At 53.3% G+C, this 15,950-nt stretch overlaps 3 protein-coding genes across 3 annotated transcripts; all 3 read right to left on the reverse strand.

Annotated features, from left to right (window-relative positions):
* Nucleotides 1-861: 861 nt before the first annotated feature.
* QC763_119410 (uncharacterized protein) lies at nt 862-3,699 on the reverse strand (the record flags this gene model as incomplete). The annotated part of the gene is made up of 2 exons (XM_062908529.1): nt 862-3,306; nt 3,688-3,699. 2 exons carry the CDS (start codon nt 3,697-3,699, stop codon nt 862-864), a joined length of 2,457 nt encoding a protein of 818 aa, XP_062771637.1.
* A 1,613-nt stretch (nt 3,700-5,312) lies between these two features.
* On the reverse strand, nt 5,313-11,997 carry SEN1 (DEAD-box type RNA helicase; the record flags this gene model as incomplete). Its single annotated transcript, XM_062908530.1, has 4 exons — nt 11,274-11,997; nt 5,781-11,217; nt 5,438-5,716; nt 5,313-5,384 (listed from the first exon to the last, which is right to left on the reverse strand). Exons 1-4 carry the CDS (start codon nt 11,648-11,650, stop codon nt 5,313-5,315), a joined length of 6,165 nt encoding a protein of 2,054 aa, XP_062771638.1. The 5' UTR covers nt 11,651-11,997.
* Nucleotides 11,998-12,469: 472 nt separating this feature from the next.
* On the reverse strand, nt 12,470-14,872 carry QC763_119430 (uncharacterized protein; the record flags this gene model as incomplete). Its single annotated transcript, XM_062908531.1, has 1 exon — nt 12,470-14,872. The coding sequence occupies one exon, from the start codon at nt 14,870-14,872 to the stop codon at nt 12,470-12,472; it is 2,403 nt and encodes an 800-aa protein (XP_062771639.1).
* Between the last annotated feature and the right edge of the window lie 1,078 nt (nt 14,873-15,950).

Here is a 15,950-nt window from a genome sequence, read left to right on the forward strand (position 1 = left end):
CCGGTTTGTCTTGTGATGAGTTGCTCTTCCAGAGCTCCTTCCCCAATAGCCAGCCTGCTCTTTGCGAGCATATTTCACGTTGGAAGACTCGATCGGTTTGAACATTGAAACTGCCTTACCGCATCACATGTCGGTAGTTATCTGGATGGGATCACGATGTATATGCATGCTTCGCGCATCCTGGAATGGTTCATTAATTACAGTATAGACAGCCCTGTTATTCATTACGAAAATTGTCTATATCTGAGATTCAACGGAGTAGATATCTTCCCACCACCCCTATTCATCGAGCCCATTCTTCAACCCTTCCTATGCCCCATGGCTAGGTACACGGTCCAAACTCTTCTACCACCTCCTTTACTATCTCGTTCAGTCGAGAATCCAATGACCGGAGGAAGCCGACCAGCGCCACTAAGACCCTCTCCATCCACCACATTATCTTGGACCCCCTTTCCATCTGCAAAACCTCAAGCTCTGGCTCAAGAACCTCCTGGACTCGGTCTCCGAAGGCGTCTTTCGGTAGCTCAGCAGCCTAATCAGGATTCAGAATCCGCTAGGCATCGACCACAATCTTCCCGGCACCGAGACAAATGGCACAAGACCTGCAGGCAGGGGGACACTGGACGGCCAGGTACTGGTGGCACCTGGAATGGCACCTGTGATGCGGTGTCCCAAGCGAGTCACCGGACACAGCTCTGGGGTTGGGTGTTGTTATACTCGGTCAAGACTGGAGACAACCACCCTCTGAGAGCGTGCCATGTAAACAATCCAATTGATTCCAAAATCGTTTACTTCTAAAGCTCATAACTCCATCACATGACACATAAAATATAGTCTTTATCCCCTTTCCCCTATCCACCATCACCTGTGCCCCCCAAGAGGATCCTCCACCTCTCTCAACTCCCCCTCCTCTCCAGCTCCAATCTCCTCAACCAACCCCCTCATCACCGGCTCCAGCGTCTCCATCCCACTCAGCTGCGACATCCCCGGCCAAGGCCACTCCCTCTTCCCCAGACCGCTTTCCCCACCCCTCTCTTCCTCTTGTCTCTGTTCAACCTCCCTAACGCGCCTCGTAAACATTGCCCCAAAGTCCCCTCCCAGCAACGACACCCCCGCATGCCGTGACGGCAACCGATCAACCGCCACCTCCTGCCCCCCCTGACTGTACGAGTGCAGCAACAGGTCATCATTACTCGGATCCCAATAATGCGAGCTCACATCAGAGGTATTCCTTGTCTGTGGCGGCTCGTAGTACCGGGAATGATAACCCGCCGGGATGGGTGGGTTGGAGTGGGAGAGGCGTCGGTAGTCAAGGGAGTCACTGTCGTTTGTGGAGGCCTCTGAGGAGATACGGTGGCGAGGGTAGGGGTTGTGGTGTTGAGGGCAGGGGTTGCGGTGTTGAGGGCAGGGGTTGCGGTGTTGAGGGCAGGAGTAGTGTTTCCTCCTTGTGCTGGTGGTGGTGGTGGTGGTGGTGATTCTGGGCGTGGCGTCCCCCGGGGCGATGTCGCTTGTGCTTTTGTAGGTGCTCAATGTTGATCTGGAAGAGGGTAACCGGCGGGCCAGGCGCTCGATCAGGGGGATGAGGGTGTTGAGCCAGCGGTTGTTGACCGATTCTAATCTGTCGAGGCGTTGAACCAAAAGTTCAATTTCGTGGTTGTGGGTGTAGCGGAGTTCTTCGTATTGACGTAGGAGGTTCTGGTGGGACTCTGACCGGGGGACGGCTGCTGGAGAGGGACGACGGAATGAACAAGCCGTTGGTGGTCGGGTAGGGAGGGTGCTATAGGAGGTGCTTGTTGAAACTGTTGGAACGAAACTCGAGTGTCGCGCGAGAATGAGATGTTCAATAGAAGTCGTGCTTCGCATGTCGGAGAAGCTGGGCATATGGCGGACTTTTCGTCCATGATGTTGAGAGTGGGGGGACGTGTCGGAGCCGGTGATGTGAATCTCAGGGGTGCTGTGGAGAGGGAAAACAGTGCTTTTTTTGCTGACAAGACTGCGCTGCTCCTTCAAACGAGGAGCTGGTGACTGGCGTGCTGAGACTGGCTGCACATCAACAACGGTCATGATGGGTGTGATACGGAAAGTGCAAGAGGGTTTCGGTTTGGGTGATAACGGCGAGAAAGGTTCTAGAGGCGGAAAGATCGAAGCGGCCCTCGATTGGAATGACAGAGGGTGAGGGCTCATAGGTGTGCAGTGTCTCGTCGACGGAATGTCCTCTCTGTCGCTTTGTTCCGCATCCAGGGGGTCTTGGATAGCAGCCAGCGTGTGTTGTCGAAGGAACATATTGGAGCTATGAGCGGTGACGGTGTTATCACGTTTGATGCCCATGGCAGGGTGCTCATCTGCGGGACTTCGAGGACTGCTCATGACGGTATGAGGTCGAGTGTCGACAGTGACGACATCTACTGGAGCGAAATCTGATATCGAGCCTTTTGGGAGCGGTGTCAGCCCATGGGGGGAAGGGATAGTAATCATGCTGTGGGCACCGACCGAAGAGTTTGCCATCCGCGAGGGTGGCCGAGATTGTGTCCGGCTCCCAGTCCCCCCCTGTGCTATGGGTCCTGCGGCCGAGAGCACGCGGTCAGTAGAGAGCCTTTCCATTGGCGACTCTGGCGACGGGAGCATCGGGAACAACCCCTCACTGTTGGCACTTGTACTGTCGTTGGTGGTGCCTGAAACAACCGATTCGCTAGACTCACCCTTCTCTTCTTCTACTGGCGGCAGAATCGTGACAGTGCCAGCCCGTTCGTCATCTGAAGGCGGCGGGCTGGGCTCTTGGGTAGGCTCATCAAGATGGTCGTACTCAATAGGTATCGATATGGCGATGTGGCGATAACCACCAGTAGTTGTTCCAGCAACAGCTGTATCTGGCAGCCGAATTACGCCACCAGATGCGGGCCTCCCGTCCTTCTTCTTTCCTCTCTTGACCCTCTTCTTCCAAAATGACCAAAATGGACGTCTCTTCTTCGTCGTGACAGGTGGAGACTCAACCGTGTCAGGAATGGACATGTAATTCTGGGGTGGCGGCGAGGTGTTGCGGAGAAACTCAATCAGGGCCCTCGAGCTATCTCTGTCGTTCGCCCTTTTGATCTTGCGCCGAATGACGTCCTCGTCGGTGTCTGGGCGGAAAATGTCGGTGAGAATGCTCGAAGCATTCGAAAGCCTACGGAAGGTCTTGGGCCGGCTGTACTGGGATATTTGGCTGTCCATTTCTTCCAGCTCGTTTGAATGGATGGTGGTCTCCAGAGAGCCGCCTCGCCTGTTGAGCAGATGGGAACTGTCTTCCACCACAATGACAGTCTCCCTCTGCACTCGTATCCCGCCAATGTTTTCCGAAGACATGATGACGAACGTGCTTGATAATTATTGACTGCGATCCATGTTAGTCATCTACGGAAGGTGTCTCCGGGGTCACTCACTGGGGAGGTAGGCAGACCTCTCCAAAACCCAGCTCTCGGTCCCTCAAATATCGGATAAGGGGTACGGTATTAACCAGGGCAATGGCCCCTTCTTGTCAAAAAGGAAACCAAAAAAGAAAATAATGTCTCCAGAAATAACTTTTGTCATCAAATCATCAAAACTGCTAGAGACTCTGCACCATATTTGCCGCAAGGGAAGACGAACGGATGCGAACAAGTCCCGTCAGGGCATGAAGACATATAGAAACAAAGGAGGGAATCAACTCACCCTTCCCAACATGCGAGATGAGTCGACTATTAACCAAGTAATCGCCCACTCCCCCTCCACGATCTCAACTCCAAACAAACATTTCCTTCTACTAAGCTCCCCTAGTCCCAAGCAACGCGCATGAGAAAAGCGTCATCTGAGCGTGGCAAGCTCCCCAGCAGTCATCACCGTCTGAGCGCTCGCGAGTAAACCCGAGCTAGCTGATAACCAGCGTCTCTTAGGTAATATCCCATCTCTCATGCTAGAAATAATCGCACCCCGTCCCGACAAACCCGGCAGATTCTGCACGCCTGCTTCCACAGTGTGTTCACCTCAGCCGAACCTCAAACATTCGCTCCCAGAATGACCAGCATGGCAAAGCAACAACAAACAACATCCCCAACCTGCCGAGGCAGCCCCGATCCAAGGTTCAACGCTCCGCCCCGGTTCCCAAACCCCTGCGCTAGCTCCCGAAAGACTTGGGCCCCTCGCCCCCTCCCAGCGCGTCCACACGACCTACTGACGATCTCTGTTTCGATTCGGGAAAACAACCCCCGACATCAGATATGCGCTACCATATCTCCAGCTGAGCTCTCGCAACTTGTGTACCCGAGGCGTCCTTCTCTCTTCAACAACACCTCCCCTCAGATAGCAACTGGTATGCGTGGCATCACTGGTTGCCTTCCCGCAATGCCCGGCCAGTCCTCCCAGTCCTCCAGCACGTATCATGCACCCCGACTCACATACATATGCAAAGACGATCTGTTTCAGATTCAAAATAAAACACGCCGTACCAATTTTCTGCAGGCTAACTGCATCTCCTGCACTTCCCCAACGTCTTCAACGTCCTCGTCATATCAACGCCAAGCCCCCCCGTCCTGCCAAGCCCACACAGTCGGAGAATATCTACCAATAAAGCAGCTTCTCCCATCTCATCTCCATAAAATAAGCTTCTGGTCGATCATCAACCGGCGGATCGGTGATCTTGGCAATGGAATCCACTGTCAACAACGTCGACCGGGCCAGCACCGTTCGCTAGAAGGTGGTAAACATTGGCATCAGTCCCAGTAAATCTGGGAAGAAGGTTCCCATGATGGGGAAAAGAAGAAGGAGGGGGGATCCATCGTGCTGTATAGCATGCCTGTCGATGAACAAGCGGAGCCGTAGCATCCATGATGGTGTGTCCGAGGTTCGAATCTCATCAATGCCAGGTTGACATCGAGTACAATCACGATTTGTGCAGCAGCCACGTTGTTGCACCCAAAGCCCTCACCTCGCCCCACGTAGCCATCTCACGAGCCCTCTCAACCCTCACCTCAAGCAACCATCTCCCCACTCTAAAACTAGAGCCCCAGCCCCGGAGCCATGGCATAAACCCTCTATGGTCGCTTCTACAAATATCTAAGCATGAAATCTTCATGGTTAACCCCCGCTCCATGGCTGTGGCCAACCAATGCCACCAAATGCCTTTGTTTAGCCATGAAAATACGCAAGGCCTTCCCACTGATGAGCATAGTATATAAACCATAAAAAAACCAAAAAAAAACCGATATTTGCCGTGACCGGAGGACGCATAAAGTCGGTTTTAAACGTCAAACACGCCCTCCCACTATCTCCAAACGTATCATGGGCCACACGTCTCTCGGTTAACGTCTTGGCCCTGGTTTCCGCCTAATAAAGGGGTCGCTCGCTGGCTTGCGTGCTGGCGGTACCGGTCCCTATTTCATTCATCAGCACTCCCCTGAACTGGCAGGACACATCTGTGACTTACCCTAGATCCGGGCGGGGGTACACTAGGCCTCTGGCCCTGTCCATTAGGCGGCCCGTTCGGTCTCGGGCCCTGTCCTGGTCCCGGCCCATTCGCCACCTGAGGCTGCTGACCCCATTGCTGCGGACGTGGAGGTTGAGCCGCAGGTGCCCTCTCCGGGGGCGCCAGGCCCAACACCTCCATAGCTGACGGGTCGATGGGTGGCTTCACCGTGGCTGCTCTCGGCATGACTGGTGGAGCGGCATTCATATTGTGACGCGCCGCATTCGCGTTCTGTTGAATCTAATTGTAGAGTGTCAGTCGTCTGCGTTCTTGATTCTTCGTTTCGTTCCATGTCGATATTCACCTTTTTGGACGGGCGGCCGTCGTCGTTGCTATCGCGCGCCCGCTTCTTTCCTGTTGATCCAACCGTTGGCTGGATAGTGGGCGGCATGTCATCACGAGGACCGCTTGGGCGACGATATGGCAGGTTGGCTGGAGGCACATCAGGCATCTCCACATTAGAAGAAGGCGCATCAGGCATCTCAACATCTTCGGTTGGGCGTGGGCGAGATGGTGCAGGAGGGGGGGCACCCAGCTGTTTAAAGGCGGCAGCTGGCAACTGCGGACCACGGCTGTCCAGCATGGCCAGAATGTTACCGGTGGTGTACCGGTCACGCTCCTTGGCGTCCTCAATGAGCTTATTCCAGTATTCACCCTGCTGAAGCGCCCGGGAGTCACCCAAAATCCACAGGGATGACTTGGCACGTGTCAGACCGACGTTCATGCGGCGAATATCAGTCATGAAACCGATACCACCAGTCGGGCTGGCGCGAACGCAAGAGAAGATGATGATCTCACACTCACGACCCTGGAACGCATCGGTAGTGTTGAACTCGATCTCCTCTGTAATGCCCTCACCATACTTGTCGGTGAACCTCTGTCGCAATCTGTGAAGCTGAGCCTTGTAGGGAGTAATGATGCCGATCTTGCCTCTGGCATCGACGTTGCTGTAGTCAGAGCGGAAGCGCTGGTACAGTTTCATAGCAACCTTGAGCTCTTCCTCGTTAACCAGGGACTGGTTTTTAGGCCCACGCGATTGCGAACCCTTGACATCAAAGAACCGGTAAGGGCCAAGATAGACGCTCTGGTGCCACGGCTGGAGACGCAAGCCTGCCATGTCGGCGCCGTCTTGGAGCAGCCCTTCGTAAAACTCCTTGCTTGGGAACCTGCTGATTTCGGGGTGCATGCGATACTGCATGTCGAGCAGGTGGACATCTTTGGCGTGGTTCTTTTGCATGCGGACGAACAAGCTCTGGTCGTAGCCGTATCTAGCAGCAGACTGAGAGAGAACGGTAGGCGGCAGCTGCTTGGGATCACCGACCAGAATGCATTTTGAGCAGCCATACTTGAGCGGAATGAGTGCACTAAGCTCCACACATTGGGCCGCCTCATCAATGATGACCGTCTCAAACTCGACATTGAGATTCTTGAACATCTCGTGGCCGCTACCGCTCAGTGTGGCACACAAGACCTGAGCTTTGTCGAGAATTTCTTGCTGAACCTGTCGGCGCTTGATCTCGACCTCACGTTGGAACGTGTTTCCACTGCTCTTATCGGCCTCGATGCGAGCTCCGATGTGGGCACGGCGTTTCATCAGGTCGTCGTACTCTCTCTTCAGCTTGTTCATCAACTGATGATCATCGGCAGCTTGAGCAGCATCAAGCTTTGGCCGAAGCTCGGAGAGTTTGACCTTGATCTCGCCAGCTTCCTTGTGCATTTGCTCGCGGTCGCTGGGTCCACTGCTGTTGATCACCGCTTCCATCCGTGCCTTGACTTGCTCATCCAGGGTCACGTCTTTAACACCAGCGTTGATAGCGTCAGTTCGACCGAGACGCAGCACCTCGATCTTGTGGTGGGTTCCGTTCATTGTCTTTACGCCCTGCTTGAGACGCAGGACCAGCTCATCCACGGCTGCGTTACTGGGGGCACAGACAAGCAGCTTCCTGGCCGGGGCTGTGGTGGGTTTTGCCGTGAGTCCCGGCCGGGGGATGCTGACGGCACCATTGGAACCCTTGAGGGAGTTCGACAACAGGCAGCCAACCATGGCGACAATGGTTTTAGTCTTGCCCGTACCCGGAGGGCCCTGTACCAAAGTAAACCCATCATTCTCCTTCGCATTCAAGATGGCCTTTGCTTGCCCAAGATTGAGTTGGTAGTTGTCCATCACCCCTTTGATAGCCTGATCGCCAAAGTTGAGCATCGGCGACGGCTCAGCCTTGAGAACCTCATCCATCAAGTCATAGTACTGCAAGCTTTCCAGAGCAGCATATTCGCGCTCGATTGTGGTCATGTTGGTGATCTTGACCACCGAGAACTCGCTACCCGGAACAAGGGCCTGATGGATTGGATTTCCCCTACCATTCAGCCGATAGACAACCTCGACGATGTCTTTCTTGTAGGTTGTCTTCCAGATACGAGAAAGACAATGCAACTCCTCCGGTTGGTTCAAGGGATCCTCTCCTCTTGACATCAACACAATGTCGCCTTCCGAGAGACCACGGTCTTTGGAAACCGCAGCAGGCACCGAAGCCGTGACCTCGACAAACTTGTCAACCGCCATACGACTCAAAACCTTGATCCCAAATTGCTTCGAGGTAGTTTCATCCTTGGCCGTCACGAACGACCGCCAGGCTTCATTGATGAGCAGGGGGAAAAACGTTTGCTTGTAGCTGACGGGATCGTTGTACGTGTTGGAGACTTCCGCACAGCGATACCCATTTGGAGGGTCATTCCCTTCATGAAAAATATCCCATTCAAGAATCGCAAGGTGAAGTGTGTCCATCGGGGGGATCAAACGAGCACGCATATCCTTGGCAGACCGCATGAGCTTGACCTTCTTCACAGGTCCGCGGTTCTTCGCCATCAAGAGCTCAAGACGACGTTGATCAGCCTCGCTCAAGGTCTTGTTCGCCTTCTTGGCCTTGAGAACAATCACCTCATCATCATCATCATCATCCGACTCGTCCTCGTCCTCCGAAGACGACCCAACCATGATTTCGTCCTTCAACGCCGGGGCATGGTCTTTGCCCTTTGCACCAGCGATGCCTTGCAAACCAGAGCCTTCACCTGCCACAATCTTTGTCGGCGCACGCAAAGCTCTGGCCTTGGCAATAGCTTCGGCGTCACGCTTGGCCTTCTCGGCCTTCTCCCTAGCTCGCGCCTCCTTGAGAGAGGCCTGCTTTGCAGAAATAGCGGCTGGACTAAGCACTGTTGGCTGCTTGGGCTTGACTATCTCGGACTTCAGCTGCTCCAGCTTCGACTTGTTCTTGTCATACGTCGGTGTGAGGCTGAGCAGAGGATCTTTGTAGTCCTTGGAGGTCGCCTTGAAGAAGTCAAGCTTGCTCTGCTTGAGAGCGCGCTCTCTAGCCTCTTTCTCGCCGGGTTTGATGCCCATGAACTGCTCCTCGATCACGGCATCCTCTCCGAGAGCCTTGAGTAGTTCAATGCGCTGCTCGTCCGTCAGATTTGTCTTAGTAGGATACTCTGGCCTGGCGCCATGTGATCGCTTGGCGTCCTTGATCATCTTGCCCAGGTGTAACAAGGTGTTTGGAGGCAGTGCCATGTCCTGCTGCTTCATTCTGGTAATCAGCTGCTTGACGATCCTGATAATACCAGAGATAAGGTACTGATCACGGAGCTGAAGCATGTCCACCAGCGAGAAAGAATAGAACCGAGGCGGCTCGAGGACATCCTTCATGGCGTCTGAGGTCGGGATTTCAGTTTCACTGCTCTCTTGGTGGCTTAGAGCAGAGGCAAGAACACCATCTTGCTCAAACAGCTTGTTGGCGAGCTCCATGACATCTCGACAAAAGTCCTCCATCACCTTCTTCTCGACCATCTCGTGCCACTTCCTCATCATCCTAAACGAGTGATCGATGGCCCTCCAAACACTTCTCCACCAGCTCTTGACGACGGCCCGCTCATCGGCCGTCAGGGTCTTGCGTCTCAACTGACCGGACGATGGATCGCAAAGGCCATTCAGTACGAAGTCGCTGCACTGGAGGATGGGGATCATGTGAGTCCAAGGTGCACCTTCACCCTTGTACGCCGAGATGGTTTCAACAGCATTGGTGATAGCTTGCACAAACGGCTGGAAATGCCTCTCCACCATCCTTTCAATGGCATCGCTGCGAACCATTTCGTCAGTTATGGCCTTGATCAGCTCAAAGCCAGCTTCGCGAATTGCCTCTTCGCCATGGATGAGCGATGACACGATGGCTTGGATCGTCTTGCCATAACTGGAGCACAGGTTTGCTAGCTCTAACTGCGTAAAGTCGGTCATGCGGTTCAGGACTTTTCCAATAGCAGCTGTTTGTTGTTGATATCGATTGTTGAATACCTCGTGTTCCTTCTTGAGCTTCTCCTTTCGCTTAGGGATGAACTTCTCGATGGCACGTAGCGGCAGGGTAGCTTGTAGCATAGCTTCTGCCAGTTCGAAATGGCCGAGCTGAGAGGGCCAGAGCATCTCAAGAAAAGACTCCCACAGTTTCCCGGAATCCCTATTCATAATATTTTGGACTGGCCGGCGATCAACTAGGGCCTTCCATTCGATCTCCGTGGCTCGCGCATCAAGGGCCAAAGCTGAGTGAATAATGGCTATGCCGGCCTTGGAGAGACCGATGTTGTATGTGTCCCCAGGCCTCAGCTTTGCGGCCCCAATGATGACTTCACCATACTGGAGTACTTTGTTCAGCAGCTGATTGACCGTGATGAGGGATGTCTGTGTGTCGAATGGGTTCTCTGGGTCCAAGAAGCCCTTCAAGCATTCGTGGAGAGCAACCAAGCCCGAGAGAGTGCAAGTAGCATGTGCTGAGCGGTCGCACGACGGATCCTGCCGAAACGTGCTCAGGAGATGCTGCAAAACAGTGTCGCATGCATCTGAGCGCTGGATTTGCGGCAGTGAACGAATGAAGGCCATTAGCCAGCCAGCCAATGCCGGTACCCTGTCGCCACTGTCGCCTCCCGATTCCATCCTCTCGGGCAGAAGCGAATTGTTCAGGAGCGGACGAAAGCCTGGGCTCATGAAGATTTGCTCCACCAAGGTGCTGGGCGAAAGCTGAGCAAACGCAGCCCAAAACGCTTTGGGTGCCTTTTCCATGAGACCTTGGAGTCCTTGCAAGACCGACAACAGGGCCTCGTCTGAATCCGTCATCAAGTGCTCCAGGGCAAGAAAATAAATATTGGGCGAGACCTCCATTGCTCGAAGCCAGTTCACAATTTGTTTCTCGCCCAACAGCCGCAGTATTTTCGAAAAGCCCCGCCAGAATCTGGGTATCTTATCTGGAGTGTTGCCCCCTCTGCTCATCGAAACCCACAGGATTGACTCTGTCAACCAGGGAGATACGGCCCAATCCCACTCGTCCTGCTTCAAGCTTTCGGGTTCTCGCCGGTCCCAAGCGGCCTCGGCAAAGTCCCTCTTGTACTTTGACTCGGAGAAGAGAAAGGACGTCATCGATGGAAGCAAACCGCCAGGCAATTTGGCGGGCTTCTTACGCTGGGTGTTCTCAAAAACATAGTCAAAGTCCTGGATGCGATCCTTGAACGCAAGATACTTCCAACTGCAGAGTGCCTCAAAGAGAGCCAAGACTGCCGAGATGCTGTGCTGGACCAACTTCGTTGTTGTCATCGGACCATTCCTTTCAAGTATATCTCTGGCTTCCTTCAGCCCACGGTCGATGCGTCCCCTGTCGAAATCGTCCAGGTGGGTTTCCATGACACGGATATGCTCAGGGCGCAGGCATCTACAGCACATTAGAACCAACCTTTGGATACTCAAGTCCGCCTGATAACTACTTACTCGGGGAGGCGTTGCAGAAAGGGTTCCCGTGCTCGGTGCCAGCGTCGTATGCACGAGTCGCACCGTGTAAGGTATGTTTCAACACGCTCCTTCCAATTAGGAAGCCATGTGCTCGAGCGCTCTGGCGGGAGTCCCATCAGGAGGCTGAGGTTGTATGATATCTGGAGGCGATGCTTGTAGTCCTCGTTTCGCTTTTTCTTTTCCTCGACGGACACGGCGCCGCCGCCAGACTCGTCGGGCTCATCGGGGAAGTCGAGGTTCTCATAGTCGGTGAGATCATCGTCGTTTAATTTCGGGCAGCACAGGTGAGCGTCGGGTGGGAAGTCTTCGAAATCATTGTGCCATTCGATGATGGTCTGTTCGAGATTGCCCTCCATGGCTGCGGTTGGCTCGACGAGCAACGTCGATGAATCGAACGCTGTACCGATGTGGTTTATTGAAGATTAGGTCAGGGCAGACCATCCATCGGCAACCTGGTGCTAATACTGTCAAGTTGTTGTGGGGGCATGCAGAGAAGAAAGCCGCCGGAGAAAACCAGGGATATCTGGTCAGCGTCAAAGAGAGAAAGAACCAGCAGTGGAAGCCACGGTCAATCTCTCTAGGAATTTCCTGAGGGAAGCAGATCTGTGCAATGCCAGGTTCTTCACGTGACCCTGGGCAGGTAGCAAGCAAAATGCGCTGACCTGCCTAATATTTGCAGTGCGTGGGTGGATTTGATTGCAGCTTCTGGATTTCTGGGGCAGTCGCGAACTTTGAGAAGTTGATCCCACAGCAAGCGCGTCGTGCCATCTGTGGAGCACTTTAGGTGGGGCAACAATTAGAACCCCTGCAAGAGCTTGAGGCTTGAGTGGGTGGGTGACCTAGTGGGGTTCCTTTGAACTGTCGTGCCTGCCAACATCACCAACATTTGGTTACTCCGTAGCACTTCGTCACTTTATCAGATCGAGCACCTTGGGTTGACTGCATGTATAGCTGAATCATTGGCAAACTATACGCTATCTGGAAGTTTGAGCCCGTCGTTTCTATACTCCCTGTAAACCGATATCATCGGCAACCTTTCGCAACTATGAGAAGCGTCAACATGGTTGAATCAAATGCTCTCTCGCCGTTTGCAAGTTCATGAAAACCACTGTGTTAATGGCAATGCCACAATCACCCCGTACTGCGTCTTAAGCGTCATGATCCATGTCGTTCTTCTAAATCTCATGCTCATCCTCCATATCAACGTCCTGGTCCTCATTTTCTTCCTCGTCAGCATCCTCTCCGTCATCTTCTTCTACACGATCCATGCCTTCATCCACATTAGCATCCTCCTCCTCTTGATTGAAACCATCATCACCCTCATCCTCATCCTCATCCTCATCCTCATCCTCATCCTCATCCTCACCCTCATCCTCACCTTCACCCTCACCCTCACCCTCACCCTCACCCTCATCCTCACCCTCACCCTCATCCTCCTCCTCCTCCTCATCATCCTCATTGTCCTCGTCAATCTTCCCGTTTTCTTCGTCCTCCTCATCTTCATCCTCCTCCTCATTGGCCATCTCCTCTTTGCTGACCTTCTCCTCCTCGTCAGCCATCTGCTCTGGGCCATGCTGCTCCTCATCTTCATCGTCTGTGCCTTCATCTTCAAATTCCTCTCCTTTGACAGCAACCGAATCTTCCGAATCCTCGTCCTGTTCTGCTTTCTTTCTCATCTTTCTCGGTTTCTTGGGCACCGGTGGCTTAGCATCGTCTTTGCTTCGATCAAGCAAATGTTCAAGCGGGCAATCGGGGGCCCCAAGCCAGTCCTTGGTGCCGGGCTTGGTGTTCTTCCTGCATTTGAAGCAGGTCTGTCCATGACGAATAAATAACTGGTGTAGCCCGTATTTTAAATGGTCCGGCACCATAAAATCTCCGTGGCGAAAGACATTGTCAGGGTCAGCCTTGACTGGCGTCCAACCAAGCCAGCGGCAAAACTTATGAACATGGGTATCGACAGCAAAGCACGGCATGCGCAGGCAAAAGAGTGAGACGCAGGCGGCTGTCTTGATGCCAATTCCAGGAAAGCTCACAAACTTTTCCATCGCTTGGTCTTTGGTCATGGCGTGCATGTAGTCGAGCGAAAGAAGATCGGGGGGAGCGCCATCCTTGTCAGTGTTTTCGGCAGTGCCAGCCTGCTTCATGCGCTCAAGGTTCTCCTCATACACTTTGTCCAGGATTAACTTGATGTGTTGAGCTTTCTTGGGGCCATTGCCAGAGATTCTGATCGAGTTCGCCAGGGCTTGGGGCGATGAAACCCGCACCTTCTCCCAATCAATACTACCCGCACCGCTCCCCTCTGTACGAATCCCAAAGTCTTTCCCCAAATTTCTGATCGCTGCATCAGCCATGGCCATCAAAGTATTGCCGCTGATGAGTGTGCGTAAAAGAGCGTCAAGGACACAAGGTACCTCACCGCAACCAGCAATTTCCAGAGAGGCTGTGGGGATTCTGTCCGGCTGTTTAACCTCCCCGTGCATCTCCGTCAGGATCCTGTGAACCTCTTCGCAGGCCTCGGGGGTGGGGACTCTTCTGTAGGGATATGGGCTGTAACCGGGCGTCAACCCATAAGGATTGTTATGGCCACGCTTGACTTGGGTTCTGTAATCGGGATTCAGAATCTGTGAGGCATCCACCACAATCTTCCCCAGACTTTTGATGACGAGGTTGTCCTTCAAGGTGGCCCCTTTGAAGATGATGAGCTTTCGAGTAGTCGCAACAATGCTGGTCTTTTCCTCAGCGACTTCCTCCTTTTTGGTAACAACAAGGGTCTGCTCTGGGATCTTTTCCTCGTACTTGACCACTGTTTGGGCGGTGACAGCAGTACGGGAACGAGTAACCCGGCCAATGATCTCTTCTTGGTGTGTGACATGCAGGTTCTCATCAACAGTCTCGGAGTCACCGACAACAGTTTCTGCCTCAGTGATCCTTGAGGCAGTTTCGACAGCTACTTCTTGCTTAACATCTACTTCCAGCTGACTGGATGTCTCTGATTTGCTGTCTTCTTTTGAAGTGGCTTGGGCTTTGGTGACACGATAGCCAATGCGTTTTTGTCTGGCTGCAGTCTTTGGAGCTGCTTTTCTGGGGGCAGCCTTTCTGCCAGCTGCTTTTCTTGGGGCAGCTCTTTCAGACGGAGATTTGGTTGAAGGCTGAGCACTCGCGGAAGGTGAGGTTGGTGGCGTCAAAGCGATCTCGGGATCTGGGACGGCGGGGTGTTTGTCCGTCTGGAGTTGATCTGCCGAATTGTCTTCAGAAATGGGCTGGGGTTCACTGCCCACTGAAGTCTTCTCGGTCACATCAAGGGCAACAGCTGAATTCTGCGTGACCAAACCCATACCATGGGGAAGAACCCAACCACCTTTGATCGGCTGAGCGGTCTTCTTGGTCCGACGTGTGCGTTTCGCGGGAGTCTTGGTAGCCGACGGTTCAGCCAACGTCGCTTCAAACTTGCGCTTGGGGGTGGCAATGTCTTCAGCGCCGGTCGGAGTTTCTCCGGTCGTCTGGAGAATTGGAACAAGAGGGCCTTCGGCCGCTGCCGCAGCTTGGGCGGCTCGTCTTGCTGCCCCGCGAGTCCGCATGGTGATGATGATACGTGAGAGTTGTTGCGAAGACTAAGAGGAGAAGGTCAGCACGAGATCGAGGAGTTTTGCATAAAGTTTTCAACATGTATTGATAGGCTTTTGTGAGACTTGTGTTCGTCGAGATGCCTGGTCGGTTTGCCTGATAGAGCTTTGCTGTGCTCGAGATTCCCACTCTCGGGTATGTGAGAAGTCTCTGAGGCAAGAGAAAGGGAGGAAGTTTTCACAACCCCTCCAGGAGTGAGAGAACTCAAGATGTATAGACCGATAAGAAACAGGTCCTGTAAATCCCAGAGCAAGTCGGCCGCCCCACCTGCTGTGAGGTGGCTTGCCCGATAAAGCTTCGCTCTTTCCGTCCGAGACCAATTCACCAGCCAGATTACCGCCGAGACTAGCGGTATTACAGTGTGGCTGATACTACAGAGCTTTCATTCAGGAGTGGCTAGGCAGGAGCGATAAGGTACAAAACATCGGATCGACCTGAGTTCTCGGCCAGTTGTTGGTAGAAGCTGGATCTCTATTGTGAATACAGGCAGGAGCGAGGGCTTCCACACGGTAACAAGATGGAAAGCCCTTTGAAGCACTGAGAATACCCGTCGAAAGCCATGGACGGAATTTGAGTCTGCTTGCCCGGTGGTGGGAGTATGGTATATAGAAGAGTACTGGTGGTTCAAATGTCTGGAGTAGGGGGCCAATGTGTCGCGTATGTTGGGCCTTGAAGCATGAATCCGGCGCAGGAAGATGTCATCTAAAGTCTGAATAGTCTTCCTATGATTTGAAAATGGTGTGTAATCAACTTTGTGGTGAATGTTCCCTTACTCTCTCTAAAGCACACACCAGCCCGAGCTGCTGAAGTCACGAGATGGAATGAGACATGTGAGTAGATCCAAGGCCATGACAAATCACCACGCTAAATAGCCAGCCGCCCAATATCAGCTGGCCGACCTGAGAGAGACCCAAGATTACCCACAATTGATACTGGCTGGGGCTACCTTCTTTTGAAGCATTGGGTAGCTTAGCAATCATATGGCAAACAACGGTAAATTGACATGGTGAATCGATCATGTTACTATTCTAC

This window comes from Podospora pseudopauciseta, chromosome 1 (assembly GCF_035222475.1).
Source record: "Podospora pseudopauciseta strain CBS 411.78 chromosome 1, whole genome shotgun sequence".
Classification (NCBI taxonomy): domain Eukaryota; kingdom Fungi; phylum Ascomycota; class Sordariomycetes; order Sordariales; family Podosporaceae; genus Podospora; species Podospora pseudopauciseta.